Source organism: Rattus rattus, chromosome 4 (genome assembly GCF_011064425.1).
Source record: "Rattus rattus isolate New Zealand chromosome 4, Rrattus_CSIRO_v1, whole genome shotgun sequence".
Classification (NCBI taxonomy): Eukaryota; Metazoa; Chordata; class Mammalia; order Rodentia; family Muridae; genus Rattus; species Rattus rattus.
This window is the reverse complement of record NC_046157.1, coordinates 157,146,737-157,174,461: the sequence shown is the minus strand read 5'-3', so window position 1 is coordinate 157,174,461 and position 27,725 is coordinate 157,146,737. Positions and strand designations below refer to the sequence as shown.

The 27,725-nt window shown below is 43.5% G+C and overlaps 1 protein-coding gene across 1 annotated transcript in view; it reads left to right on the top strand.

Annotated features, from left to right (window-relative positions):
- The window catches only part of Dner (delta/notch like EGF repeat containing), a 279,772-nt gene that overhangs the window by 227,388 nt on the left and 24,659 nt on the right, over positions 1–27,725 (top strand). The window contains exons 9-10 of the mRNA XM_032901487.1: positions 11,463–11,585; positions 24,190–24,303. Coding sequence (XP_032757378.1) covers positions 11,463–11,585; positions 24,190–24,303 — 237 coding nt within the window. The remainder of the gene's footprint in view (positions 1–11,462; positions 11,586–24,189; positions 24,304–27,725) is intronic.

The following is a 27,725-nucleotide window of genomic DNA, read 5'->3' as shown; positions in this document are numbered from 1 at the left end:
GGTTATCTAAAACAATCCTGTGCAATAAAAGAACTTTTGGAAATATCACCATCCCTGAACTCAAGCTGTGTTACGAGCAATAGTAATATAAACTGAATGGTACTGGCATAAAAACAGACAGGTTGATCAATGGAATCGAACGAAGATCCAGAAGTAAACCCATATACCTATGGACACTTGATTTGACAAAAGAAGTCAAAACTATACAATGGAAAAAACGAAAGCATCTTCAACAAATGGTGCTTGTCTACCTGGATGTCTGTGTGTAGAAGAATGCAAATTGATCTCTGTCTATCACCTTGCACAAAGTTCAAGTCCAAGTGGATCAAAGTCCTCAACATAAAACTGGACATACAAAATCTGATAGCATTAGAATCTTCTAGCATTCAGATGTGCAGTGTGTGAGAGCCAGGAGCAGGACACCTAGGTTGTCTGTTTAGATAATATTTGCATCTTGGGCCACATGGTCACACGGCAAATGGATCAGGTGCTTATTCTGCATCACAGACTGCTATGTGCATCCCTTTGGTCTAAACCTTATGGGTAGGGTCAAGGGCATGACATCTTGGTGACAGGTCAGAAGCCTCTTCCTATTACACATGTCCTTTGTTGCAGATTCCCATGAGTGACCTTCATAGAAGATGTCAATCACTCACTGGGACTTAGCTGCAATCACACCTGGTGGGCTAAAAGTCCTCAACACTCGGCACTGACATATAGAAAAATATGGGAGTGGTATCAAGTACCATTTTATTCACAAACAGTAACTTGGGAACCAGGAATCCTACAGTATCTGAACACCTCTCAAACTCAGAAACTCCACCCCCCCCCCCCCTTTACCTGCCTCTTCAGGTGGCCCTCCAAAGACAGTGCCCAAGGTCCATCATACCAGGAGGTGTTACAGATCTTTAGAGCCCCTGACATTGCTCTGGGGCACTCTGCTCCCTGCCTGCTGTCATTTTGTCATGTTCTTGATTAATTTCTGTTCTGTCTTATCACTCAGGGCTTTTCTGTCTGTTTTCTTTTGGCCTGTTTCTGACTTCACCTTGACATCTTCAGTGTCCTTGTGCCCCTGCTCAGCCCCGTCCCTATGCATCCTAGGGATCTCTCCCCTCTCTCCCATGCTCTGATGCTCTTCCACCTCTGCTTCTTGCTTTTACATAATTTTTTTATTAGTGTGTGTGTACACATGGGCACATAGTACACTTGGGTACACATGCCACATCATCTGTGGGGGTCAGAGGAAAGCGACCCTACCTATGCAGCCATCTTGCCCGCTCTACTTTTCCCACAAGCTGTAGCAGGATCCATCCCTTTAGCATCTCTGTTGAGGTTTTGGCAATAAATTCAGCAAAATAATCATGGAAACAAACTCATTGTTTTCTTAAGGTCATTTCTGTCTTCTGAGAGAAACTGTTAGTCCCTTTCGCTCCCTTAAGGTTAGCTTCTAGAACCTGCTCTGTATTCATTCCTGCTCCTTCACTTCCTTCAGCCTCTTCCTCCTAATGAGAGGTGACTGTGTTTGCCAGTTGTAGGACAGAAATCGGCCTGAGTAAATGTCCTCTCTTACAGCCCTCTGAATGATGGTGCAGGAATTCAGTATAGAACAAGGCAGGAGCCTGGTATGACTCTCACACTTTCCTTCCCACCCTCAGGCCATATCCATCATGGGTACTTTTGGTTTACCTTTTAAGTAGCTTAGCGATGCTCGGGCGCCACCAGCATCCTTGTTAGAATCCTGTGTTCATCCTGGCAGCCTCGTCAGTGGTCTCTCTCACACCAAGGTTTTGAAGAGATGATCTCTGCCTGTAAAGTGTAGGCATTGCCCAGCATCCCCCAGGGCTCCCCGCCACCAGTGAGTTTCACAGGAATTTGAAAGCTCACAGTCACTTCTCTGAACATAATAGGATTATGTCCTCCATGCTTACACCTCTTAGCTACCATGGGTGGAGTGGAGGATTTGACCTCCTGGGAACTGGCCTAGACTTGAATCCAAGCCGTGGATGTTCACATTTATCTACTCACCCAGAAAAGAGGGAAAACATAGTCAGACCTTAAAGAAACCTCTCTTTAACTCACGCCTCATTTACTGCAGCTTGACTACAAAGTAAAAACAGGTAAAAAGTAGTTCTTTCAAGCTGCCTTTGCCCTGAATTCGGTGGGAGCTGGGGTCTGAGCAGCATGTCTTGGCCTGCTTGGCCCGAGCATATGGTTGCTGGGATGGGACAATCTTGCCAGGTTTCTTTCTTTCAGGCAGCATGAAGCACAGATCGCCCCCTTCTTCCCCCAAGGCAACAGGAATGGATGAGTTGCTGGAATTTGTCACACAACGTGTGAGAGTCATCTGGCTACAACTAGAGCCTCAGGATTTTGGATCTTTCAGAGGGTGACAACGTGATGGCTCGGGTGAGGAAAAGAACTAAGGAGTAAACAGTGTAGGCTGCAGCCATCTTCAATTGGTGTTTAACTGATCGGAGCCTGTGCGGGGAGGAGAGGAACTGGCAGCAGGAGGTCCTGCTTCCCAGGGGAGCAGCAGGTGCTTCGAGCCCTCTCTTCTTCTGGTCAGAGCCCACCACATCTGTGTCGAGCTACTGAGCTAGTCACTCATGGTGGGCTCTGGTCTTCTTGTCTGAAAAGCAGGCAAAGCCCTTTCTGGAAAACACTAGACTGTTTGCTGGAGTGGATGAGGCCAGAGCACCCCTAGTTCTCAGTGTTCTCTATTAGGTACAGCACCAGCAGTGTGTGTGTGTGTGTGTGTGTGTGTGTGTGTGTGTGTGTGTGTGTTCATTAGAGGGATTTGTTAGATTGGCTTGTACAACTGGAAGATGGATAGTCCAAAATGGCTGTTAGCATGCAGGAGAAGCAGAGAACTCACTGGCTTCATTCAGTTCAAAGAGCCACTTTATGTAGCCCCACACAGACGCTGAAGATCTAGAAATTTCTTGGAGGGTTCACTGGTATGGACTGCATTAAGACACTGAAGAAATTGCAGTCTGATGTTCATCTTGTCCTGCAGTGGCAGGAACAGTAAATTCACCTTCTTAGGTAGAGCTTGCTTGTAGTGGCTGGCTTCCTATGTGTGACGGTTTGAATGAAAATGGCCTCCATAGACTCGTATAGTTGAATGCTTGCTCACTAGGGAGTGGAACTCTTTGAAAGGATTAGGAGGTGTGGCTTTATTGAAGAAACTGTATCATTGGGTGTGGGTTTTGAAGTTTCAAAAGCTCCCTCTTCTTCTTCTTCCTCTTCCCCCTCTCTCCCTCTCCCTCCCTCCTTCCCTCACCCCCCACCACCCATGGATCAGGATATAGCTCTCAGCTATTGCTTCAATGCCATATGTCAACATAGTCATGGACTAACCCTATGAAACTCTGAGCGAACCCCAATTAAATGCTTTTTTTCATACGAGTTGCCATGATCTCTTCACAGCAATAGAATAGCGACTAAGACACTGTTTCCTTTTTCAGTCCTGTAGGTCCTCCACCTTAGAAATGCTTTCAGTCACATTTGGGTCAGTTATTTTCCTTCAGTTATTCTTTTCCTCGTCCACCTTCTCTGACAATGTTCTCCTGCATGCATGCTTTACTTATCCTGGAGACATCTCTCAATACAGTTAACTCGATAAGAGTTACTATTACATTCAGCCTGGTGGCAAAACTACAATAGATGGCCCAGTACCTCAGACCCACCAATAGGTGCACTAGCTTACTCTCAACCTATTTCCATTGTTTGGTGTAAATTTAGTCCTCTTGGTAAAACAGCTTTGCCAGGGAGGGTCACTCGGGTGATATAACCAGATTTCAGTGGTGGATGAAATTTGGGGACTGCTAATAAGTCTCTTCTCTGATAAATTTCATGTTTACATTTTGTAACAGTCTGAAAACCACATGTACTTAGCTCATTTCAAATCATCCTCACCTTATATGATTTACTGAGGATGGTGGTTCTCAAATTCTTCTGCCAGACAATGACTGGAAACACTTTGGTCATTGTATCTGGAGTAAGAATGCTAATTAAATCCAGTGACCAGAAGTCAAGGGTGTGTCTGACACTTTACAGTTCACGGGAAAGCACCCGACAATGAAGCTTGCTAGGCTCCAAAAGATCAATGCGGTGTCCTGTTTTCTGCCTCCCCCACTTATATTTGAATATATTTTGAGTCCCCGGCAGATGGCCTGATACCATGTATTAAACTCTTTCTAAATGATCATCTTTCAGTGTCTGCAGGGTATGATTCCAGCATACACATATTACATCCAAGATCTGGGGATACCCAAGTGCTTGTAGGAAGTGATATTGTATTTGCGTACGATCTATGTGCTTCCTTTTGTATGTTTAAACCATCTCTGGATGTTTTATAGTTCCCAATGTTAGCTAAACACTATGTAGTTGTTTTGTTGTATTATTTAGGGAGTAAAACAAGAAGAAAATTCTGTATATCTTCAGTCGAATACAACATTTCTTCCAAATAGTGTTCAACTATGGTAGGCAGAGTCCCTAGATTTGCAACTTACAGAGTCAGAGACTGGGTAGTTCCATGGGGTTTGGCATGGTACACAGGCGTGACTCATGTCCCACACAGGATGAAGAGAGATGATCTGGGACTTTATCATGCTACTGAGAAGGGCATGCGATTTATACCTTACTGTCTAGTTCTGTAACTTTCCATGTAAATATTTTAGGGCATAATCTAATGTGGGCCAAGGAAACTGCAAACACTAAAACTTGACATAAGGGGAGAGAGTACTGCAGAGGCATGATTAGGAAACCCTAAATTGGGATGTTATAAACTGAATTATATGCCCCCCCCATGTTCAGGTTTTGAAGTTCTGACTCCAGTGTGATTGTCTATGATTGCCCTAGAGGTGATTAAAGGAGCTAGGGAGACAGCTCCCATGTAAAATGCTTGCTGTGGAAACATGAGGGCCTGAGCTGGAAGCTCAGAACCCAATCGATGACTCACACAGTTCTAGGGATTGAGATGGATGGATTCCTGGGGTTTACTGACTAACCAGATAACCCTGTCTCAAAAAACAAGGTAAGCAGCATTGAGGAATGACATCCTAGGTTGACTTCTGGCCTTGTATATGTAAACATGTGCATTCTCATATATGCATGCACATGCATGAACACATAATACATGTTTGAGCATGTGCATATGTGCGTGTGTGTGTGCGCGCGCGCGCGCGCACACACACGCACACACACACACACATTATTAAAGTTCAACCAGGTCCCAAGGGTAAGGCTGCAATACAGTAGCTATAATGAAGTACCTCAGCAGTGTTCACAGGCAGAGGAAAAGTCTTGTGGGAACACAAGAAAAGCTAAGAGGAATCAACTCGATGCCCTTGGTCTTGGAGTTCCATTTTGTGGAACTATGAGAATTAAGCTTCTGTTACTTAATCGATCTAGTCCATGCTGTTTTGCTATGGCTGCCAGAGCAAATAGTCATACTAGGCCATGTGTTTTGGGACAACATGGGGAGATTGGAAGAGCACTTACGATTTATGACATTGATAATTTCTTTACCCCTTTGACTCTTAATTTCTTCTCTATGAATTGAGAGGGGTTGTGTCCCCCTTTTGTGCTGGTGGTGGTGACTTGTTTTTGGGAAAGGTCTCTTTAGGTCTAGGCTGGCCTTGAACTCACTGTGTAGGGTCTCACTAGGCCTAGGCTGGCCTTCACTGGGTAGTTGAGGATGACTTTAAGCTTCTTAGATCTTCCTGCCTCTGCCTCTCCAATGTTGATAGTGTGTACCATGCCTGCTGATCCATGCGGTTTTGGGGGTGGATCCAGGGCTTTGTGCATGTTAGACAAAGCAGCCTACTAACCGAGCTACATACTTCCTTTTGGTTAATGAAGATTCAACAGCACACACAGCAAGGGCCTGTCTTAGTTATTATTCTATTGCTGTGAAGAGATACCAAGCTTGCTCACGACATAAAGCGTTTAATCGAGGCTTGTTTACCATTTTGGAAGATCAGCCCATGACTCTCAAGATAGGGGAGCATGGTGGCAGGCAGACATCGCAGTGGACCAGTAGCTGAGAGCTTACATCCTGATCCTCAGACATGAAGTAGGAAAAGAAACGGCCTGGTGTGGGCTTTGGAAGCCTCAGAGCCCACTCACAGTGACACACCTCTTCCAAAAAGACCACACAGATTAATCCTTCCTAAACAGTCTACTTACTAGGGAGAGAACATTCAAATGTATAACCCTATAAGGGCTATTCTCATTCAAATGACCACAGGGCCTGACACCAATGCTACTGGACTTTGAGAACCTTGCAGGTAGAGATCTTGTTATATAGCCTTGTGTGTGGGGGCCCTGGGGCTCCTGGAATGTCCTAGGCACACGTGAGCTGTAAACAGGATTTTGGATCCAGTCAAACTGTGATGATTTGGTAGATTTCCCATCCAGGAAGCTGTTGGCATGGTTGTGAACACTACAGCTACAGCTTCAACCTCCAGGATTCTGTTGTGGTTGGGGAAGAGGTGTGAAGAACTCCGCTGAAGATTTCAGACGGTGCCAGAGCATGAGACAGAGATCAGTTGAGTGTGGGGGTGGTGACTTCACATTGCAAGGCTGAGGAGATGACTTGGTTGAAAAGGGGCTTGCTGCACATGCTTGAGGACCAGAGTTCAGATCCCCAGCCCTCATGGAAAGAGCCAAGAACAGCAAACAGCAGGTATCTGTAGCCCAAGCATTGAGCGGGTAGGCAAGGGCAAGACAGGCAAATCTCTGGAGCTCACTGAGCAACCGGTATAGCTGATGCTGTAAGGGCTTGCCTACCTGCCTGTGCGCATGCCCTCCAGGTAGGTGTTCTGCCTCATGACTCTCTGCTTGATTTTCCTGAGACAGGAACTCTCACTGACCCTGGAGCTAGGCTGGTGGTCCACAAACTCCAGTAAACCCTGTCTGTCCCTGCCCCGCAGTACTGAGGTTACAAGTATGCACTGTCACACTGGACTTTTTTTAATGTGGGTGCTAGGATCCAAACTCAGGTCCCTATGGTTGTGCAGCAAATGTCCTTGCTCCCAGGAACCACATCTTCATCCTTTTTTTTTTTTTTTTTTTTTAATTTCTTGGACTATCCTAAGTTTTCAGGCCCTGGGCTTAGTGCCCTGGACTAATTTGTTTGCCTGAATTAATTATCAGCAGGAGGTGGCCGCCTCATTTCCCTGAGACCTTCTCTTTTGGAAGGAATGCCTTTTAATTCAAACAGTACAATTTAGGAATCTTTGGCAACTACTGTAAAGGGTGCCTTGACATTTCTGTAAAGGCATTTAAATGTTACTGTCTCCGAAGAAACAATTTTAGAATATGAAATCTTAACCTCAACCCCCATCCAGGCAAGAAAGGAAAACACTGCCAGCTTAATTACATCTGTAAAATAACTTTCATGTTTGCTTTTTATGATGCTATTGGAAGATAATTGCACTATTCGCAAATTACAAAATAATTATAGATAATTTCATGAGACTTGCTTTGGATTTTTGTCTGTGTAAATGACACCTCACTTTATAGAGCAAGGGGGCATGTAGAGCCATGCATTATCCCCCTTGATTGATAAAAGATCTGCTGGGAGAGCAAAGAGTTGGAACAATACTACCCAGGACAGTCTCACGTTGTCATAGTAAGGTCCTTTTTGTAGGTGTGGGATCAAACCCAGGGCTTTGTATATGCAAGGCAAGCAATTTCTCAACTGAGCTATATCCCCAGACTCACAAAAATGTTCTTATAGTTATGAAAAGGAGCTCACAGACACTTAATACTCTTTGTATGTTTGTGTGTGTGCAAGTACATGTGCACATATGTGCATGGGGTGTGGAGTTATGTTGTTCCTCAGGCACTGTCTACTTTTTTCGTTTTTAAAGACAAGGTGTTTTAATCAGGGTTACTATTGTTGTGCTAAAGCACCTGACCAGAAGCAGGTTGGAGAGGAAAGGGTTTATTTGACTCATGCTTCTACATCACTGTTCGTCATGGAAGGAAATTAGGACAGGAACTCAAATAGGATAGGAACCTGGAGGCAGGAATTGATGCAAAGGCCATGGAAGGGTGCTGCTTACTGGCCTGCTCTCCATGGTGTGCTTAGCCTGTTTTCTTAGAGAACCCAGAACCACCAGCCCAGGGTTCTATACCCTCAATGGGCTGGGCCCTCCGCACATCAATCACTAATGAAGAAAATGCTCTACAGGCTGCCCTACAGCCCAACCTTATGGAGGCATTTTCTCAATTGAGGTTCCCTCTTCTCAGATGGCTATAGCTTTTGTCAAGTTGACATATTTTAACCAGCACACAGTGGCCTAGAAGATGCCAAGTAGGCTAGGCTAGCTGGCCAGCAAGCTGCAAGGACCCATCTGTCTCTACCTCCCTAGCACCGGGATTACAAATGTATGCTGCCTCGCCTGGCATTTTTAATTTTAGTTTTTGTCTTAATGTGATGAATTCTGGGGAATAAACTCAGGTTCTTGAGCTTGCAAGGCAAGCAATTTACATGGCTGAGCTATATCTTTCTAGCCCCTAGTTCCTTATATATGAAGTATTTATTGTGGTAAGAAACATATAGCACAAAGTCTACCTTCTTAACATGATTTTAAAGGTGCATGGTGGACATGCTTGTCATCTGCACGTGGCTATGTACCACATCCTGAGAATTGATTTGCCTCACATCACTGAAACACACTGCACATTGTTCAGCAGCTGCCAATTTTCCTTTTGCACACCCCTGGAAATCGTCATTCCATGTTTCGCTTCTGTGAGTTTGACCTCTAGCTATAGGACTGTCAAGAGTTTGTTCTGTCACAACTAGCATGGATGTCTAGATGGTCTATGATGTAGTCAACAATAGGATTTCCTTCTTCTTTTATTCCAAATAACATTCTGTTGTGTGGACACAGCACATTTTCTTTAGCCACGGAACTGTTGGTGGGAGGTTAGGTTGTTGCCATATTTTGGGTATTATGAATTATGCTGTGATGGATGGAGGAGTGCTACTATTTCCCTAAGATTCTGCTTTTAATTCTAATGGATAAGTACCCAGAAATGGCTGAATCATATAGCATTTTTATTTTTAACCCTTTAAGAACCCGCACATTCTTTCCCATGCAGCTGGCCCATGTTATGTTTCCACCAACACTGCACAAGAGTTTAATTGTTGACACAATCTAGAATCATCTAGAAAGAAAGTCTCAGTCAGATTGTCCAAGTCAGGTTAGCCAATGGGTATCTTGATCACATGAATTAAAGTGTGAAGACCTGCCTACTGTGGGTGGCACCATTCCCTAGGAAGGGGCTTCTGGGTTGTGTAAGAATGGAGAAAGTAAGCTGAGCACTAGCATGCATGCATTAATTCATTGCTCTTTGCTCTTGACTATGGGTGTGACTAGGTTCTCTAAGCCCCTACAACTGTGACTGACCTGAAGTGATGAGCTCTGTCCTTGAATCATGAGCCAAATAAATCCTTTCTCCTTTAAGTTGTTTTTGTCTGGCATTTTATCCTAATAACAAGAAAGAGAACTAAGATAGGTTTCAACTTCTCAACATCAACAGCTCTTGTACTTTTCTGTTGTTTTTCTTTCTTTGATGGGCATCCTAACAGGTGTGATGTAGTTTCTCAATGTAGTTTTAGTTTTGCTTCCTTGATCACTAGTGATGCTGACTATCCCTTCATCTGCCTATCCACCACTACCAGTATCTTATATGACACACCAAAATCAAGTGAACTTGGCTTAAAGGCTTAGATATAAGATGTTAAACTAGAAAACTGTTGGAAGAAAACAGCTACAGAGTCCTTTATAGTTCTTGGCAACGATTGCTGGAACATGACATTAAAAAGCATAGGCAATGGTGTGACTTACTCCGTAAAGAGTTAGACAGTAACTACATACAATTTGTTGGTGGCTAGGTTTCTGCTGTCACAGTGTGGAAACAGATACAGCCAATATGGATGGCTGTGGCAGCATCTCAATAAAACTTTATTTGCAGAAATAGCCTGGGATGGATTCTGCTCGTAGGGTATTGCTTGCTAAAGCCTTTTAATTTAAGATTTTCATTCCTGTGTACTATTGGATGCCAAGCCAGCTCTCCTTATTGGATGCCAGTAAACAGCACCACGTCCGTCATGATCACAACATGCCAAATATCCTCTGGGGGACAAAATTACTGTTAGCTGTGACTCTTTTCTCAAGATGGCTGATGGCTGAGATAACCTGATAGAGTCATGGGAGATGCTTTCCTAAGATTATGGAGTATAGGGGAAGGTAGAGGACAAAACATATGGTGGGTTTGTCTTAGGTAGGTCAAGGTTGCCTCAAAGGGACCATTATCACCACCTAAATTTGGAAAGTGGTTCAAAAATAACCTCGATGATAACACGGCTGCAAAGTGCTCTGTTAATAATGCAAATATGAGCTTAACCTACTTTTGAGGTAGGCACACGAAACAAAGCATGGGGCACACTAGTTCATCCTAATGGGGCTCTGAGTTGAGGGCCTTTCGTGCTTCAGAGAGGCTGTGATGTAGGGTGGGGACACCCAGCATTTCCAATTCCCACTCATGTAAAGGTTTCTTTTCCCCCCTGCTTATCTGAATTCAGAACAAACACAGGCAGAGTGAGTTTTGAAAGCACTCACATGGTTCTCATTGTTTGGACAGGGCCAGACAAAAGTGGCCTGGTTTCACTGCGAATTGGCAATAACACGTGTTTTTTGAAAGTTGGAAACAGCATAATGCCTCATCCCAGAGAATAGTGTCTTCTTGTCTTGTAAAATAAACACCTGTTTTGCAAAATAGAAGCATAAAAGCTGTTTTTGTAGAAATTGTTGGGTTTCATTCCTTCATTCCTATTATTCTCCAGCAATTAAAATATTAAGTACAATTTGAAATTGTGTGACATATAGATTTGTGTTTTTAAACAAACAAGTAAACAGTATCAAAACAAGCCCATGTCTCCACAGGAATTTCAGCTAAGCCCTTGTGTATTCATTTTCTCTTTGGATTGGGGAGGACAGGGAGAAGCTTCCTTCTCCAATATTTCCTCACATAAATGCATTTTTCTTACTAACAAGGAGAAATAGTGTGGAAATTGTCCTTGAAAGGAGCTGTTTGTGCTATTAATGTGCTATTAATCCCTGCCATCCTCAATGCCTCTCATGGCCGAGTTGATACATTTGGTGACTGACTTATCCAATGCCATAGCCCTGGGAAGCATAGGTGTGAGGCCAGTAGGTGGCTACATGGATCACTTCTTTCCTTGGGGCCATGAAAAAATATGGGAAGAACTGTGCTTCTCAACAATTCATATTTCCATATACTCGCAAGAGTCTGGCCCCTAAAATCACTGCTGCCTGACCTGGTCGCTTCTACTGAGTACCCAGTTATCTTCTTTGCAGATCAGCAGAAAGTAGGATTTTCTCAGATGTATCTGACTTCGGCTTTTCTTTTCTGTCCTCCAGGTTACCATGGCCTCTACTGCGAGGAAGAATACAACGAGTGCCTGTCTGCCCCATGCCTGAATGCTGCCACCTGCCGGGACCTTGTCAATGGCTACGAGTGTGTGTGCCTGGCCGAGTACAAAGGTAGCCATTTCTCATGTTCTCTTGGCTCTAAATTACCACAGCACATGGAGCTCTCAACTTAGTATGTAAGGCCCTGACTGGAGCATGGATTTGTTTATAATCAGAACCAGATACTGAGGCTGGGATGGTTGTTGAGTCCGGGGAGACCCATTTGTAAGTCTCAGGCTTCCTCCTGATTAGCTGAGAAACCCCTCTCCCGCCTTTCTTTTTCTTACATGCATCTCTGTTGAAAGAATATAAAGGTAAAAGAGACTGGAAGGGCGGTTAAGGTGTGGTACAGACAGCTCAAAGGCCGTGCGTGGCTGGGAACAAAAAAGAAGACGTCTGTTCTCCATGACTTGTGGGTGAAAACAGGGTGGCCTTAGTGTGGGAGATGGCGGAGCCTCATGTATCGGCTAAGAAGTGAGTTCTCACTAAACAAGTCAGTTGGGAAGTGAATGTTTACCTGATTAGATGGCTGTTAATGTCACTCTGGAAAGACAGCTGATGGGAGAACGTAATTGTGTGGATCACGTGCTAAGCATGCATGTGCATTATTAACTCATTGAATCCCACCAGCAGCAGCCTCACAAAGGCGCATGGCAATGCCATCATCATGAGCTGGCCAATGTGGGTCAGCTCCTAGAGCCCTTCTCCGTGCTTCTCCCTGGCTTCTGGCTGTGGTGTATAGATGGTGTGGCTTCACATAAGCCCAGACGCTTGAGTCTGCCAGCCACGGTTCCCAGCAGCTGCCCTGTGAGAGCTGCTTGCTAGCTGTTGCACTCTTCCCTACGCCAGAGCACCAGGGCTGGCTTTGGATTTTTCAAATACTTTTGTGTCCCCATTTATAGCCACTTCCCTTAACCTTTCAACTCCTTTCTTGAGAGCCTCCATCTGTCTCTTCCTGCTTCTCTTTCACAGACCTTCCTCCATGTTCTGATCTTTGTGGAAAGCTTCAAGGACTGGTGCACTCAGTGAGATACTCTGGATGCATTCGTTAAAGCGGGGCCAGGTCTTTACACACAGCATTATCTGCTGCTTCATTTGGAATGGGGGACCCAGTGACAACCAAAAAAAAAAAAAAAAAAAAGCATCCACTTCTCGTTGGCTTATCCTCATGGCCTTTCAGCTGGGGAGGGTCTGTCAGAATGTGGAGAAAGAGGGAAATTCATTTGATTCAGAAAAGAAGAATAAAAGAAGGATGACTCTAATGGTCTAATTAACTCCTCTTAGTCATTCCACAGGTCTGCTGAGCCCAGACAAAGCTCTCAAATGGATTTTGGGCTTCTCTGCATAAAATACAAAAAAAAAATGCATACCAAGATTTTCATAGCTTACAGTTATAGGGTTAGCATGGGCTTCTCACAACTAAACCTACCAATATTCTTGTTTGTGGAGCAGTTCTCATCCTTATAAGTAGCAAAATCATTAAGCAGACGTATCCTGAATATGTATGTTTTCCTATCTGCTCTTCTATCTTTGACCTTTAGCATACACTATCCTTACTAAGTGAGAAAAATATAGTTGCAGGTAAAAGCCTACCAATAGCCCTGAAAATTCAAAGGCTGTGATGCTAACTTTCCATGTGTTTTCCATACATTCTCAGTGTTATAGTTGTCTATATTGCTGCTCTAAAACCACAGCACTTCTTCAGAAGTCCTGTGTCAAACTATTACTCTAAACACATACCGGACTCCACCTCTATAGGGCAAAAGACAATTATGACGTGTAAAAATCTTCACGTATACCCTATCTCCCTCTCCCACCTCCCCTTCCTTCATTGGCCTCGAAGGAGCACCCACCAGTTATAAATCTGTTATAACTCTCTGCACCTTAACTTTACAGTATTTAATTCTAGGCTTACAATGGGGCCCAAGACTTGTATTTCTGGTGCATTCTCAAGTGTGCTTTTGAAAACTCCCCCTTGTAAGCTTATCTGAAATGACAGTTGCTAGAACGTTATTCTGTCCCATGTTAGTGGCCATGTGCTGATCATTCTGCTTGAGTTCAGTGCTTCCTTATGTGCTCTGAGCTGGGACCTTCCGTCCATCTGAGAAGTTCCCTCCAATTACCTTGCTCTCAATACATCTGCAGTGTTGAGCATTACCTCTACCACACGCACACATGTATCTCCTAATGTAAGAGAGTGAATATTCTAGAAAGACAGCAGCTAAATCCCATATTCAGTGGTTTTGATCCCCGGAGGGGACAAAGTTGTTTGAAGACAAGGTTCTTAAAGGGTGTTATAGAAGCTGGGAGATTCAAGTTATAGTCAGAAGAGGAGGTGGGATTCCAGAGAGAGCTGAGGACTTGAGGAACTGATGACTGAGGGGACAACGAACCCCCGAGTTTATGGAGCTGAATGGTGTGTTCTGAATATACTGTGTGTGATCCGAGGAGGCAGAACCATCTCCTCAGTTCATGGAAACTGACTGCTCTTTGAGTTGCATAGTCCAGAGGCCCCAGTCCTCCTCTGTGGCTGGGAGAGAATGGTTTTATCCTGCTTACATCAGCAGGCCAGGAGAAATCTAGACTCAGAGGCCTCTTTAGGCCACAGAAGACAGGACTCAGCTGGCTGCCCATCCAGTATTACCTTTTTGATGTCCTCCTCCAGCCCCTGCAGGGCAGGGAGCCCATACCAAGAACTCAAAGAAGAAAAATTGAATCATTAAAGACCCAAGACAGGGAAGTAAAATGTGAGGTGTCTTAAGCAGGATTAAATTGGAGTCTGGGAAACCAAAGGGTGGAACTATTTTCTGATAGACATAAAAGTACAGAGGGACAAAAATCATCTGAGAAGAGGTAGGAGCTATAGAGAAAAGATCCAAGGGCTCTGAGGACAGAGGCTCCAGAAGGAGAGAGAACAGGTTAGTACCACCTGACTACAGCAGGACCTCAGGGAGTAAAGAAACCTGGTTTGCAAGTGGGAGAGATTCAAGTTACCAGACAAACACAAGGTGCAAGTCACCATTTCCTGGTAGAAGTTCTAACTCCTGGACTGACCAGAAGAGTCTGTAAGATTTTACATGGGTTGTGCAGGTTGTGTGCATACAGCAAGAGGGCTGGGAGAGCAGGCCACATGGCAGCCATGTTTAGAATGGTAAAGGATTGGTTGTCAGAGAACCACCTAAATTTGAGGACAAAGGAAAGATAGTTTGTTGGTGAAGTGCTTCGTTTGCAAATGCAAGGACATGCGGTCAGTCTCCAGAATGCACGTAAAAGCAACTGTGATCCTAGTCCTGGGGAAGCAGAGGCAAGGGCTTCTGGGGCTCACGGGTCTGCTGGTCTAGCCTATTTGATGAATTCCAGGTTAACGAGAGACCTCATCGCCAATGAGACGGATGTCATTTCTGAGGCTGACTCCTGAGGTTGTACCCAGGCTTCCTCGTGCATATGTACACACGTGAACCTGCACACACCCAGACATGCACACACAATACCCACATGCATAAAAGTAAGAAATCACTGTGCATTCAAGCATTTGAAAATCCTGATATCAGGCACCCTCTTTGGGACTGCGTTTGTAAGAAGTGTCCTCAGGAGACATTTGGATAGTGGAATGGGAAGAGCAGGAGGGAGGTGGGAACACTGATTTTAAATGCAGGGAGTGACCCAGATGGATGAGAGCGATGTGACTGTGACAATTTAATGGTGAAGAGAGTCTCTTAAAATAGGCTCCACAGCTACATTAGCTAGCTGCTGCCACACAGAGGCTTGCAATACACCAGTCACTCAGGACACGGCTTTAAATATATATTAGTTCTGTCAGTCCAGGCATGGCTTAAGGGGTGCTATGCCTAGACCATTGTGTAAGGAACAGTCTGAGCTCTAAGCTAGGGCTGGAATCTGGAAGGATAAGTTCATGAGGGCCCTCAGGGCAGAACAGAATTCTCATCCTTTCTTCTGGCTGTAGCATTTATAACAGCTTGCTTCTTCTTGTGCATCCAGATTCTTAGTGTCAGCAAAGGTCCAGATCCCCTTAATGGTCTCTGCAGTCAGGGTAGATCCATTTATGATAATCTTTCCAAGTAAGCTGATTAGGAACTTGAAATGCGTCTCTAAAAGCTCTCAACTTTCCACTATGCTCTGGAATAGAAGTTCATATTTAAAGAGAGGGAATTACATTGGGGCGGGGGGACGCAGATCACAGGGACTCATGGAAGAGATTCAAACTGCTGAAGTAAAGTTCTATATAATTTTAATTAAGTCTCTGTGAGGTGGAAGAGTCACACACTTATGTTAAAGACCTCCTCTCTGAGAGTAGACCAAACGTTAATTACCTTTCTTGTTGCTGCAGCAAAATCACAATCTCAAGTCAGACTTCCCCTTCACAGCTTCTTGCCACGGTCTCCCAGAGCCTCCTTGCAGGAACTCCAACCCTGTCATGGTGTCAGTGGCTCTCAGGGACTTTGGTCCTAAACTTCATGAACCCCTCAATCTTGTATTGTCCATGCAGCTGAGACTGTGAAGTGTTGTCATCTCAGAATGTAGGACCACAGTGGCATACAGCATCCCTCACAGGCTTTGAGTCAGGAACCTTCTTTTCAGTGCTAGTCACAGTTTAGCCCATGTCTTTCAACCAAATTTGCATTTTTCATAAGGCATGGCTTCCCATGCGTGTTGGATGAGAGGAGCAAGCTGGGGCTATAACCATAACCCACATGCAATACTTTCTTGAAATTTCCTCTACCAAAAAATTAATCCACTGTGTTAGTAATTAATGTCTCTTAATTCCCCAGGGCATAGAAAAGGTACGGCCAGATTGCTCACCAGAAAATAACATGAATTGTTTAGAGGATTTCCTGGTGGAATCTTTGTACCCCTCTAGAATCTCAGGAGCCAGTCTCCATGATCTACACTTCTCCCCATAGTCTGGTCTTCTAAACTCCTGGCAGAATGTCCTGGCAAACTCTGTTCATAGCCTTCTACCTGTTTGCTAGCCCCACATTCCAAACCCTTCCACGTTCGTCCTGCAAGCCAGCCTCAAAGGCCTCAGAACTTAACTGACACATTCATCTTGCAAGCCAGCCTCCAGAACTTATCTGATTAATCATATAACTCATATCAAATAGGTCAGATTTATGATAGAGACTGCTCCATTTTTGGGTATCAGCTTTCTATGTTAGTGACATAGATCTGACAGTGACAGAATATTGGATAGAAGCAACTTCTGGAAGAAAGGGTTTGCTCTGGTTCACAGACTGAGGCTGACGTCCATCCTGGCGAAGGAAGCATGGTGAGAAGAGTGAGTTAGCTGGTCACATTGATATGGACTCAAGCAGAGAGAAAACAAACGTGGAATAACATTTAAAAGTCCCAAATACCCAATTTGTTTAGTTTCTCTTTATTCTTTGCTCGTACATTACATCCTGACAGTGATTTCTGCTCCTTCCACTCTTCCCATCCCCCATCTCTCACCCCCTCCCTCAGATCCACCGCTCCTCTGCTTCTCTTCAGAAGACTGGTGATATCAACTGAACACAGCACAGCACATTGCAATAAGACTAGGCACAAACCCTCATATCAAAGCTGGACGAGGCAAGCCAGTAGGAAGAAAAGGGTCACCAATGCAGGAAAACGATTCAGAGCCACTCAGACTCTTACTGATAGGAGTCCCATAAGAACACCAAACTACACAGCCATAATAAACAGGCAGAAGATCCAGCTCAGGCCCAGGCACGGTCTTTGATTGTCACTTCAGTCTGTGTGATCCTCTGAGCCCTGCTTAGCTAATCCTGTGGGTGGTGTTCTCATGTCCTGAGCCATCTGGCTCCTGCAACCCTTCCTCCCCTTTCTCTTTGGGGTCCTCTTGGCTCTGCCTCCTGACAGACAATATTATTAAATGGACTGGCAAGTTGGCTCAGCAGGAAGAGGTGCTTGCCACCCATGCCTCAATCTCTGAAACCCCCATAAAGGAAGAAGGAGACAACTGATCCCACAAAGTTGTCTTCTGACCTGTATATGTATGCCATGGCTTTGGTTTATCCATGTATGCATGTGTGTTCATGCACATGTGCATGCATGTACACACACACACACACACACACAATTAATAAATTAGATTTATAAAGAGAAGCAGAGAGATGAGACCCAGTGCTCTGCTCACTTTCTTCTTTCTATGAAGTCCAGGACTCTCACCCAGGGCGAGGTACCTGCTCACACTTGGGGTGCGTCTTTGCTCCTCAGTTACCTGTCTAGAAACTTCTTCCCAGATGCACACAAAGACTTTTCAGTGACACTAGCATATTATTTTTCATATCCTGTCTATCATATATTTGCATTATGATTTATAACATTAGCAAAATTATAGTTATGAAGTATCAATGAAAACAATTTTATGGTTGGGGTCATCGCCACATTGAAGAACTGTATTAAAGGGTCCCAGTGTTAGGAAGGTTGAGAACTACTGCTTGAGAACTTGTCCAGTCGACATGAGCCATCACAGAAAGCAAGTTTAATGCTGCTTTATTTTTGGAGACACTTAGGACTAGGTCACAGTGAAGACTGCTAGACACAGGGCTGAGCTAACCCAAAGTCCAGAAAAGGACAGGACTTTTAGAAGCAAGAAATTTGAATTAGGACTGATGGGAAGGAGGAGAGGAAGGTAGATGAAGTTAAGAGATAGAGGGGAAAGTTCTTTTGTTTGCTCCAAAGGGAAAGCAAGGGTCAGGACATAGTCCCTACCATCTTCTGCCTTACTCTTCCTGTAGAGTGGGCAATGCTGCCCTCTGTGGAAGCATTTCTGTCACTGGTATTCATGCATAAAAGTCAGTGTAGTCAGCACATAGATAGGCAGATACCAATGTTAGCTAGTGGTTGTTTGGAGTTAGGACTTTAATTGCTGGATGGGCTTTAACTTCATACCCTATGCGTTTTCTAGGTGGCAGATTTTTAACTATTATACATGAATATAACTTTTTATAGAGCACACGGGTAATGGGAAGTTGGGCACACATAGCCCTAAGGATGTGTGAAAAGGGGAACTGGTAAAACTTCTGCAGGTCTGAAAATCCATCACAATGTTACAAGTACTACTACATTCATACATTTCTGGTGCAAGCATGAACAGACAACCCAAACTGTATCATGACCCGGAAACCACTGTCTGCAACGGTAATGTCTGGCTCTTCAAAGACTTCCCATGACTGTGGGGTGAATTGCATAGCCTCAGAGTGTCAAAAAGTCAAGGCATAGCTTCACATTGGATTAATTTTTATTTCTTTAGAGAGGAATAAATGAAATGATTACCAAATACTTGTTTGGGACTCTTAGTGACAAAGGTTAGAATGAGAGCATTTCAGTTTTTCATTATGAAAACAACATACCAGTGATTAAGAATGCTCACGATGTTACAACACACAAAAGCAATAAATAATTGTAGTCTTTTCCACTCTAATTGGACATGCTCATAATTTCATTTTATGCTGGCACACAGCATGATAGCATACTTGATTTCTACATTGCTAGGGAGCCTCTCTGGCTTTATTTTAAATGGCTATGTAATGTTCCCATGAAGGAATATTTACCAATCCCTTTGTTCCACAGCTCATTTGGTGACTTACTGACTGCACCTGCCATGGATCTGTGATGAATAATTCTACCATGAACATTTTTGTCCATTTAACTTTTATACCTTCCGGATTTTTTTTGGAAGTGGATAATGTCCCCAAATTATATTACTAGGTTAGGGGTTTGGTCACTGGTATGCTGGTCTTGCTGAAGGAATGATATTACTTTTTGGACAAAACCTTGTGTTTTGTTACGTGCTGCTTAAAGACTGAGCAGAGAGTTGTAGGGATTTTATGCTCTGTGATTTACGGAGAAGTGAGCTGAGTCTTCGTTCTTCCCCAGCTCTGTCCGTCACTTCACTAGGGGAGCAGTCCTAGGCTAGCGCACTCAAGGAACAGACAGGCTAGGGTTGGGCAGTAATTAAAATTTCTGAAACAGTCCAGAAGATGGGGAGCTCAGTAACAATGGGGAAACTGGGACAGTCTTCAAGAAGAAAGTAGAATTGGATAAAAAAAATCCAGGATGACACTGTAAAGCAAAATTAAAGTGCAAAGAACACATCTAAGGTGGGGGATGCAACTCAGGGGTGTAGAGCTTGCTTAGGAAGCGCGGGTCCTAGGTTCAACCCTTAGCATTGCAAACCAGAAAACAACAGTCCCGAAACCATAATACAAAACAGTAGCCCCCAGGAGTATTTCTAGCTAATTGTCTTTACCTATCTTACCTTTCTGGGAGATAAAAATGAATGCTTTTCAGCTTTCAAACACAAATTGTAATTAATTTGGGACAATGGGGAAATGTAATGGGTGCATCGCTTTTTGTGGTCTAGGTCATTTTAAAACTTAATTTAGGAAAGAGCCCCGCTGGAATCGAAAAATTCCCAGAAACGTACTTGTCACTTCTAGAACAGGAGAAGAATGACTTATTAGTTTTGCTGTTTATTTTTGTTTGAGACTAAACATGTTTCATAATTATGTATGCTCAGTCTCCTGCCAAGGGGTGATGCGTCTGTCAGCCCTCAGACAGCTTCAAGTGTGGACCTGGTTTTCCCGAACAAAATAGGATGTTTTGGAGGACCATTTGGAATTTGGAAAGACTTCTCATTCCTCTGGCAATACCACCTGCGTGTCAGCCAAAGTACACTGGCTGGCTGTCATCCTTTGTGTGAGGACAGGGTGATGGTGTTGTAGCTGCAGTTCTTTCGTGAACGAAGATGTGTGCTCTGCTCTGAAGGTGCTCAGAGATCTGAGGGGGGAGTCAAGGAGGGGAATGGATACATTGCGATTTGGTACAGGGGATTCTGTGACAATGAACATCCCAGCAAGCTCTCAGCACACAATGGCTAAGCCTGGTTTGCCTTGGGAAGGTCAAGGGTCAGCATTGTAGGAAAGAGCATCTGTTTTGGGAATAGAGAAGGAGTTCAGTTATGTCAGGCAAAGTCCAGCTGAGAAAGAGGTGAAGGCAGGCATGTTTAGTGAGGGAGTCAAGATGCCTAAGATAATATTGAGTGAACACTCTGAGGAATGGTGGGGAAGGCATGAAGGTGGGCCCCAGAACCCAAGAAGAAGGCCTGAGCAGAGGAAGCACGTGCCATACCAGGAACAATCATGGTCATCAACTCCCTACAGTTAGTTTCCAGCACAAATTTGTTCTAATGACCTACAGGGCAATGTGACTGCATTTTTAATAGAAGGATCACCAATCTCAGACTATAGAAATGCAAGCGACTTAAGTATGCACCAGGGACTGTGAGTCCTTCCTAATTCACAGGAATTGTGTTTCTGCTGAGATGAGCTTTTGTCCAGCCTTGCTGCCAAAATGCTCTCAATGAACGTTCTGATAACTGAGTACTTTATCAAAACAAAACAAAACAAAACAAAAACAAAACTGTGAATAAATTTATTGACAAAGGAAAAGAAACCCTGATACATGGAAGATTGCAATTGTTGCTCGTGATTTTGAGGGTTTCTAGTAAATCTGTCTCATTGGAGACTATTAGGTCTGTGGATGAGGCATATACAGGGATGGATGTGCTGGAGTTCACCTGGAATCCTACTTAGGACATGGAGGCAGGTGTATCAGACGTTCAAGGTCATCATAGTCTACACAGTGAGCTCGAAACCATCCTGGGTTACGTGAGGCCTTAATGAAAAACCACAAAGTGTGAGGCCCGTATCCAAGGCCTCGAGCTGACTTTACCTCAATACCTACCCCACCTATGAGCTACTGGAGTGTGTAACAGGGCCAGTGGGTCCTGCAGATCCAGAGCTATAGGATCTCTATGACTCAGGGAAACAGAGGAGTCTCTGTGAGGGCCGAGTATTGGTAATACAGCAGAAGCCGGGGGCCTTGAACCAGTCAAGGACTCAATGCAATGAACGTTTGCAAGGAAAGCTGTTTGGACAAAAGAGTGTACTGTGTGACAGCAGGTTCCTTGGCAAGATGTTTCATATTTTTTATTTTCTTTTGGTGGAAGGTTATAAGGGTCGAGGACAGATATGGACTGGAAAATGAGTGGGATTGGGGTGCATGTGAAATTCACAAAGAATTGATAGCAAATTATGAAAAAATAACTTGCTATTCAGAAAAATAGGTAGATTAGATGATAGATGGTAGACAGAATATACATAGACACAGTTACTATGTACACAGTTGTAGGCTAGAATTTGCTTTCTAACCTTGTTTGGAGAATGTGGTTAGCTCTCTTGTCTTGACTGGACAGGCTAGGGATTGCTGGGTGCCCGGTGAGCATGGCCTCCTTGTAGGTATTCAGGTCTGATGGCCTTCTCTCTGAGCTTTGGTAATGGCTTTATTTCACATTATAGCTTGAGCTTTTTGTTGTCTGGTTTCCAGTGATCAGCCCAATGGAAACTGTGGCCTTTGAGATAATATTTTGAAGCAGGGAGGACTGCTCTGTCCCTACTCTTTTAATCGACTTTTTAATTCTTTGGGTTTTAATATAGTTACGTTATTTTCCCCTTTCTTCTTCTCCCTCCAAGTTCTCTCACACATTCTCTTTGCTTTCTTTCAGATTCATGGCCATATACATACATACATACATACACATATATTCATGGCCATATATATAATACAATGTTATTGTTTATATATAGTTTATCTATAATATATAATTGTTTATATATACATATATAGTTTTTGAAATATAGAAACACAACCCGATCAACTCATATATTTCTTGTATGTATATGTTTTGTAGAGTTGACCATTAGATGTTCAATGGCTATGCTCTTCCTTGGGGCATTCTCTCCCCCACCTCTCACTCTCTGTCTCTGTCTCTATTTCTCTGTCTCTCACCCTCTATCTCTGAGATAGGGTCTTGAATTTGTTACAGAGCCAAGGATGACTCTAAACTTCTGATTCTCTTTCTTCAAACTTTGGTGTACTGGGATTGTATGTGTGTGCCACATACACATGTATGCGCCACATACACATGTGTGCACCTGGGTTTTGTGGTTTGGGGGAACTGGGTGAGCTATATCCCCAGACTCTAGGAACGGAAACTTCAGAAAGAGACCATGTCCATTCAAATGCAGAAGAAAGTTTTATATTACCAAGACAGGGAGGGCCCCTCAAGGCCCTAGATATACAGAGGGAATTAGGAGAGACTGCTTCCTGCAGTGACATCTAGAAAACACTTGAGAAAAATCCCAGGCAAGATGCTGATCAATGCTTGAATATGCATTGGCCAGGTCCAACTGAGAACCAGAAATTAAGGGCTGCTGTTCTAAAATGGTCTGCTCAAGTAGGGGAATCACCATGTGAGTAGGTAGGAAGTCCATTTTATTTCCTTCTGTCCCCCTTTCGAGAGCCTTATTTCTTGAGGCAGTGACAAAGAAAGGAGAGAAAAGGCCAGCAATGTGTCAGAGCCCGCAGGATGAATCACTGGGTGGGGCAGTCACTTGAGCAATAGGAGCTGAGGAAGGAAGTGGAGGGCGAGTGAGGTCAGCGTCTCAGCGGTCTTCTTTGCTTCATGCTCATTTTACTTGAGACTGTCAGGACCGGCATTTCATTGTCGCGGTTCTCACCTGGATCAGGATGCAAGGTTTCTTCTACTTCAAAGGATCGGGGAGGACTCCCAGTCTCACCTTCGTCGTCAGTCAGCAATGTTGAAATGTCTCTCTGGTTGTCAAGCACTTCGTTTCCCTTGGATACTCAGCATTTGCTGTTGAGATTTTTTTCCTTTATTCTTTGAGAATTGTGTACATATACACAATGAAATATTATTATATACACACACCCATCTCCTTTTCAGTTCCCCCATATCTGCATAATACCTCTTTCATAACTGCAGGTCCTCTCTCTCTTTGCAAGTCAATAAAGTCAATTACTGCTGCCTACATGTTCATGGGTGTTAGGACCAGCCATAGGGAACCTTTAACTTTCAGATTTTTGGCTCTCTAGAAATGCCACAGGCTTTGGGATATGTAGAGGACATGGAGAAAGGTTATCTTAGTAGAGCCCATGGGCAGGGATTAAATTTGTTGTTTTCTTTCTTTTTTTTTAAAAAAAAGATTTTATTTATTTTATGTAATTACACTGTAGCTGTCTTCAGACACACCAGAAGAGGACATCCGATCTCATTACAGATGGTTGTGAGCCACTATGTGGTTGCTGGGGATTGAACTCAGGACCTCTAGGAAGAGCAGTCAGTGCTCTTAACCGCTGAGCCATCTCTCTGGCCCAAATTTGTTGTTTTCTAATAAGGTACATTTTAATGATGTTCTAAAGCAAGAAGTGGGCACACACACATTCATGTACATACAAGAACAGATGTACACATATGCTTACATATGCATACATTCATTCACACATATACATGCACACGTGCATATACCAGCATACATACAAAAATGCACACATATGCTTTCACAGACATTATCACACATGTACACAGCACACACATATACACATAGACATGTAGATACATACATCTCTCTCACACACACAGGTGCATACACATGCACTCACACATTCACAGTACACATCATGAACCTAACCCAAAGTGGTCACATGCTGGTAAAACACTTCCCTTTTGAAGACTACAGGAACCAGAGTGTACTCCATGAGTCACCCTCTCTTGTTTGCTTTTCTGCAGGAACACACTGTGAACTGTACAAGGACCCCTGTGCTAACATCAGCTGTCTGAATGGAGGTACCTGTGACAGCGAGGGGCTGAATGGCACGTGCATCTGTGCTCCCGGGTTCACAGGTGAGTGATCCAGGGCTGTGTTTTCAAACTCACCACATAGTCTGTGTGTTGCTGGTGTTAAACAACCCCAAACCCTCTGCCACGAACGATCGCCAAGCAGGGATGCCATTGTAAAATGTCAGGAGGCATTGCTTCAATGAGATCTATTTTAAAACAATAGACTGTTGCATTAAAGTAGGCTCTTCTGAAGTTAGCATTTGTCACTTAGATTTGCTGCGACAGTCATCCCTGTACATTTCCAGAGAGAAGCTTTGAAGCCCACGACCTTTAAGAGAGCACTTGAAAGTGGTAGTATTGTAGTGTGAAGGGGACAGGAGTGTGTTCTTTGTGCAAACTCCATTCAGATAGTTTTATTTTTATTGAACATGGTAAAAGTAACAGACTTTGGAGAACTGTAGACAATTGATGAGTATTGGGGAGGAACGATGCAAGGTCATATGGGAATGCCCACTGGAGTGGGCTATGACAATTGGGGACACAGGAGCTGGGTTCACTCAAGTCTCAGTGGCCTCTGAACACTGTTAGGGAATTACTTCTACATTTAGGGACCCAAGCTGACAGGATTTGTTCTCCATGCCTTATCCACCTGTGTGCAGGGAACTTAAAGATCTGTGAAAGCAGACGCAAGATGTTATGTTGGGTGTATGTGCTGAGGGGAGGGTCTCAGTTTTCATTAGATTCTCAGAGGAAGTTGGAAACCACAGGAATCAAGAATATTCCAAACTTCAGCCTTGGTTTTCCCTGTAGAACTCAGCCTAAAGAATAAGATAAGGTCAGGGCTGGGGACGTAGCTTAGTAGGTAAAGTGCTTGCTGTGCAGGCATAAGGACCTGAGCTGGTTACATCACTGGGACACACACACTCAAGCTGAGTGAGGTGGCACACTTGTCCTCCTAGAGCTGGGAAGGGGAGTCGGGCGAGCTAACCAACCAGCTAACCTAGCCACCTGGCAAGTTCCCCGTCAGTGGATGACCCTGTTTCCAAACACAAATGATTGGTGACTGAGGAACAGCACTCAAGGTTGTCCTCTGGTGTCTGCACAGATGAGGATTCATGCCATCACACATTTATCTATATGCACGTGCACACATACAATGCACACATAAGACACAAGGTCTATGAAGAAGGAATCAGGTGCGCTGTAGAGAAACATGTGGCATCCTCGAATAGGGGCTCCCTTGCTTAGCCTTGACCTCTCCATCTGGGTCACTTTGGCTATCTCCAAACCCTACAGTATTTTGCAGAGTCCACTGTCTAGTCCTTTCTGGGGCAGTCTTAGCTGTTTACCCTTGGGGAAGGGTGCCAACAGCCAAGTGGTTGGGGAAGGACCAACTTCTGATCTTTTTTATTTTTTTCTATTTCTCTGTTTCACATCCTGTGCTTTCCTTCTGGGTTGTCCTGAAACTGAGAAATGGGCTTGCTCCAGAAAATGATTTGCAGATGGTTTTGTTTATCTGATGGTTTATAAACACAGAGAGACATTTATATATCAGTCGGCGGAGGCAAAAATGTAGTGGGGGAGATTCCTGGGTCTTTTCCAGATATTTCTGTCTTACTAGTAATAAATAAAAAGCATGAAAGAAATGAGAAGTTTTAAAGTTATTGAAATAACTCACCAGTTAACATCATGCTGCTGGGAAATAACATTATTAACATAGTGACAGCCAAGAGTTTTCCTAAAAAGCTCTATGTATGGAATGTGGAATACAGTGTATGTGTGTATTGGACACAAATGGGATCATAATATCCATGTTATTTTGCAGCCTACTTTTAACCACGAATAAATGAGTAAATAAATAATAAATGTGTTTCCATATCAAGAATTACACTTTTAAAATATTTTATTGTTTTATAATTGTGCGTATGGGGGGGGTATTGCACATATGTGCAGGTTCCCATCACCGAGGTCAGAAGGGAACATTAGATCCCTGAGGTAGAGTTCTAGGTGATTGTGAGCTGCTCAATGTGGGTGGTGAGAACAGAGCATGAGTTCTTTGGAGGAGTGGTATGTGTTCTTAACAGCTGAAACCTATTTCTAGCTCCAGTGTTTTTATTTCTAAAGTGTTTTTACTGATTGCCCTGCAGTCAATTCTATGAGGCACCATGATTTGTTTTGGGGTTCGTCTTCAGTTTGATTTTTGTTAGTTAAGTAATAATGTTTCCATGTTATAAATAATAACGAAAGAAGTGTTTTTACATGTGTATTTTGTTTTATATGTTCCTCCATCCTCCCTTTTAGAAGGGAGGTCTAAGAATAGAAACTCGAGGGCCTAGGAGAGCAGATTCTTACGTATGTGTCATGTTCTCCAAGGAAAAACAAAACAAGACAAGACCAAAATGCTAATTTCCTACCTACTGACATGACTGTCTGTGTCCTTGTCTGGAGTATGGACACCCGTACTCCAGAGTTATTCTTATATGCAGCTGTGTTGTTTTATTGTCCAGTTTGTAGTTCTGCTGCTCTAACAGTTGAATATTTTAAAGACATATTTCTTGTCAGTTGTGTTCCTTTTGGGAACACCCTGCTCGCAGATACGTCTGCTTTTCTGCGAGGACATTCACACTAATTTTTTCTTGGCCGTTTAGTTTGACTGCATTAACCTTATCTGACAAGACCATAAGGATTTTCTCTTTTGTCACTTGCCTTTCAAATGTGCACAGGGTGTTCTGTTTTACATGTATTATGTTTCAGCTTTACAGAATTAACTTGACCTCCTCTCCCCTCTTTTTGTCCTCGTTTATCAAATGGTTTTTACTGCCCAGGATTTATTAATATCCTCCTGTGTCATTATAGTCATGTGTGAGTTGAGCACTTACATCTTCAATCTTGAAGATTTACTTTGAAAATTTTCTAGGTGAGAAAGTGGAATATTTACTGTAGTGTTTGTTTGTTTATTTTTATATTCACTAAATAAATCTTTATCTTATTTCCAATGGGTTATTTAGTAAACTGTCTTAGAGATTTTTTTTTTTTTTTGGTTCTTTTTTTTTTTTTCGGAGCTGGGGATCGAACCCAGGGCCTTGCGCTTCCTAGGCAAGCGCTCTACCACTGAGCTTGTCTTAGAGATCTTAAGCACACACCAAAGCCATAGATTATTTTTTTTTCTCCTTTCAATGTTTAAAGCACTTCAAATGGTATTATTACCACTATAAGTTGTTCTGTCTGGAAACTGTGGAATGACTTTGATTCTTTTCATGAATATATGTACACATATGTGTGCAGTGCCCACAGAGACAAGATGGTCTTAGACCCACCCTGAGACTGGAGTTACAGGGCTGTAAACGACCATAGGGATGCTGGGATTTGAACCCGGGTTCTCTGGAGCCTTCTCTTCAGCATCCGACCTGCTTTTCTTGGCGAATCTCAGGTTTAGTGAAACTTACGACTGGCCAGCTAGTGAGTGGCCAAGGACCTCTTCATTG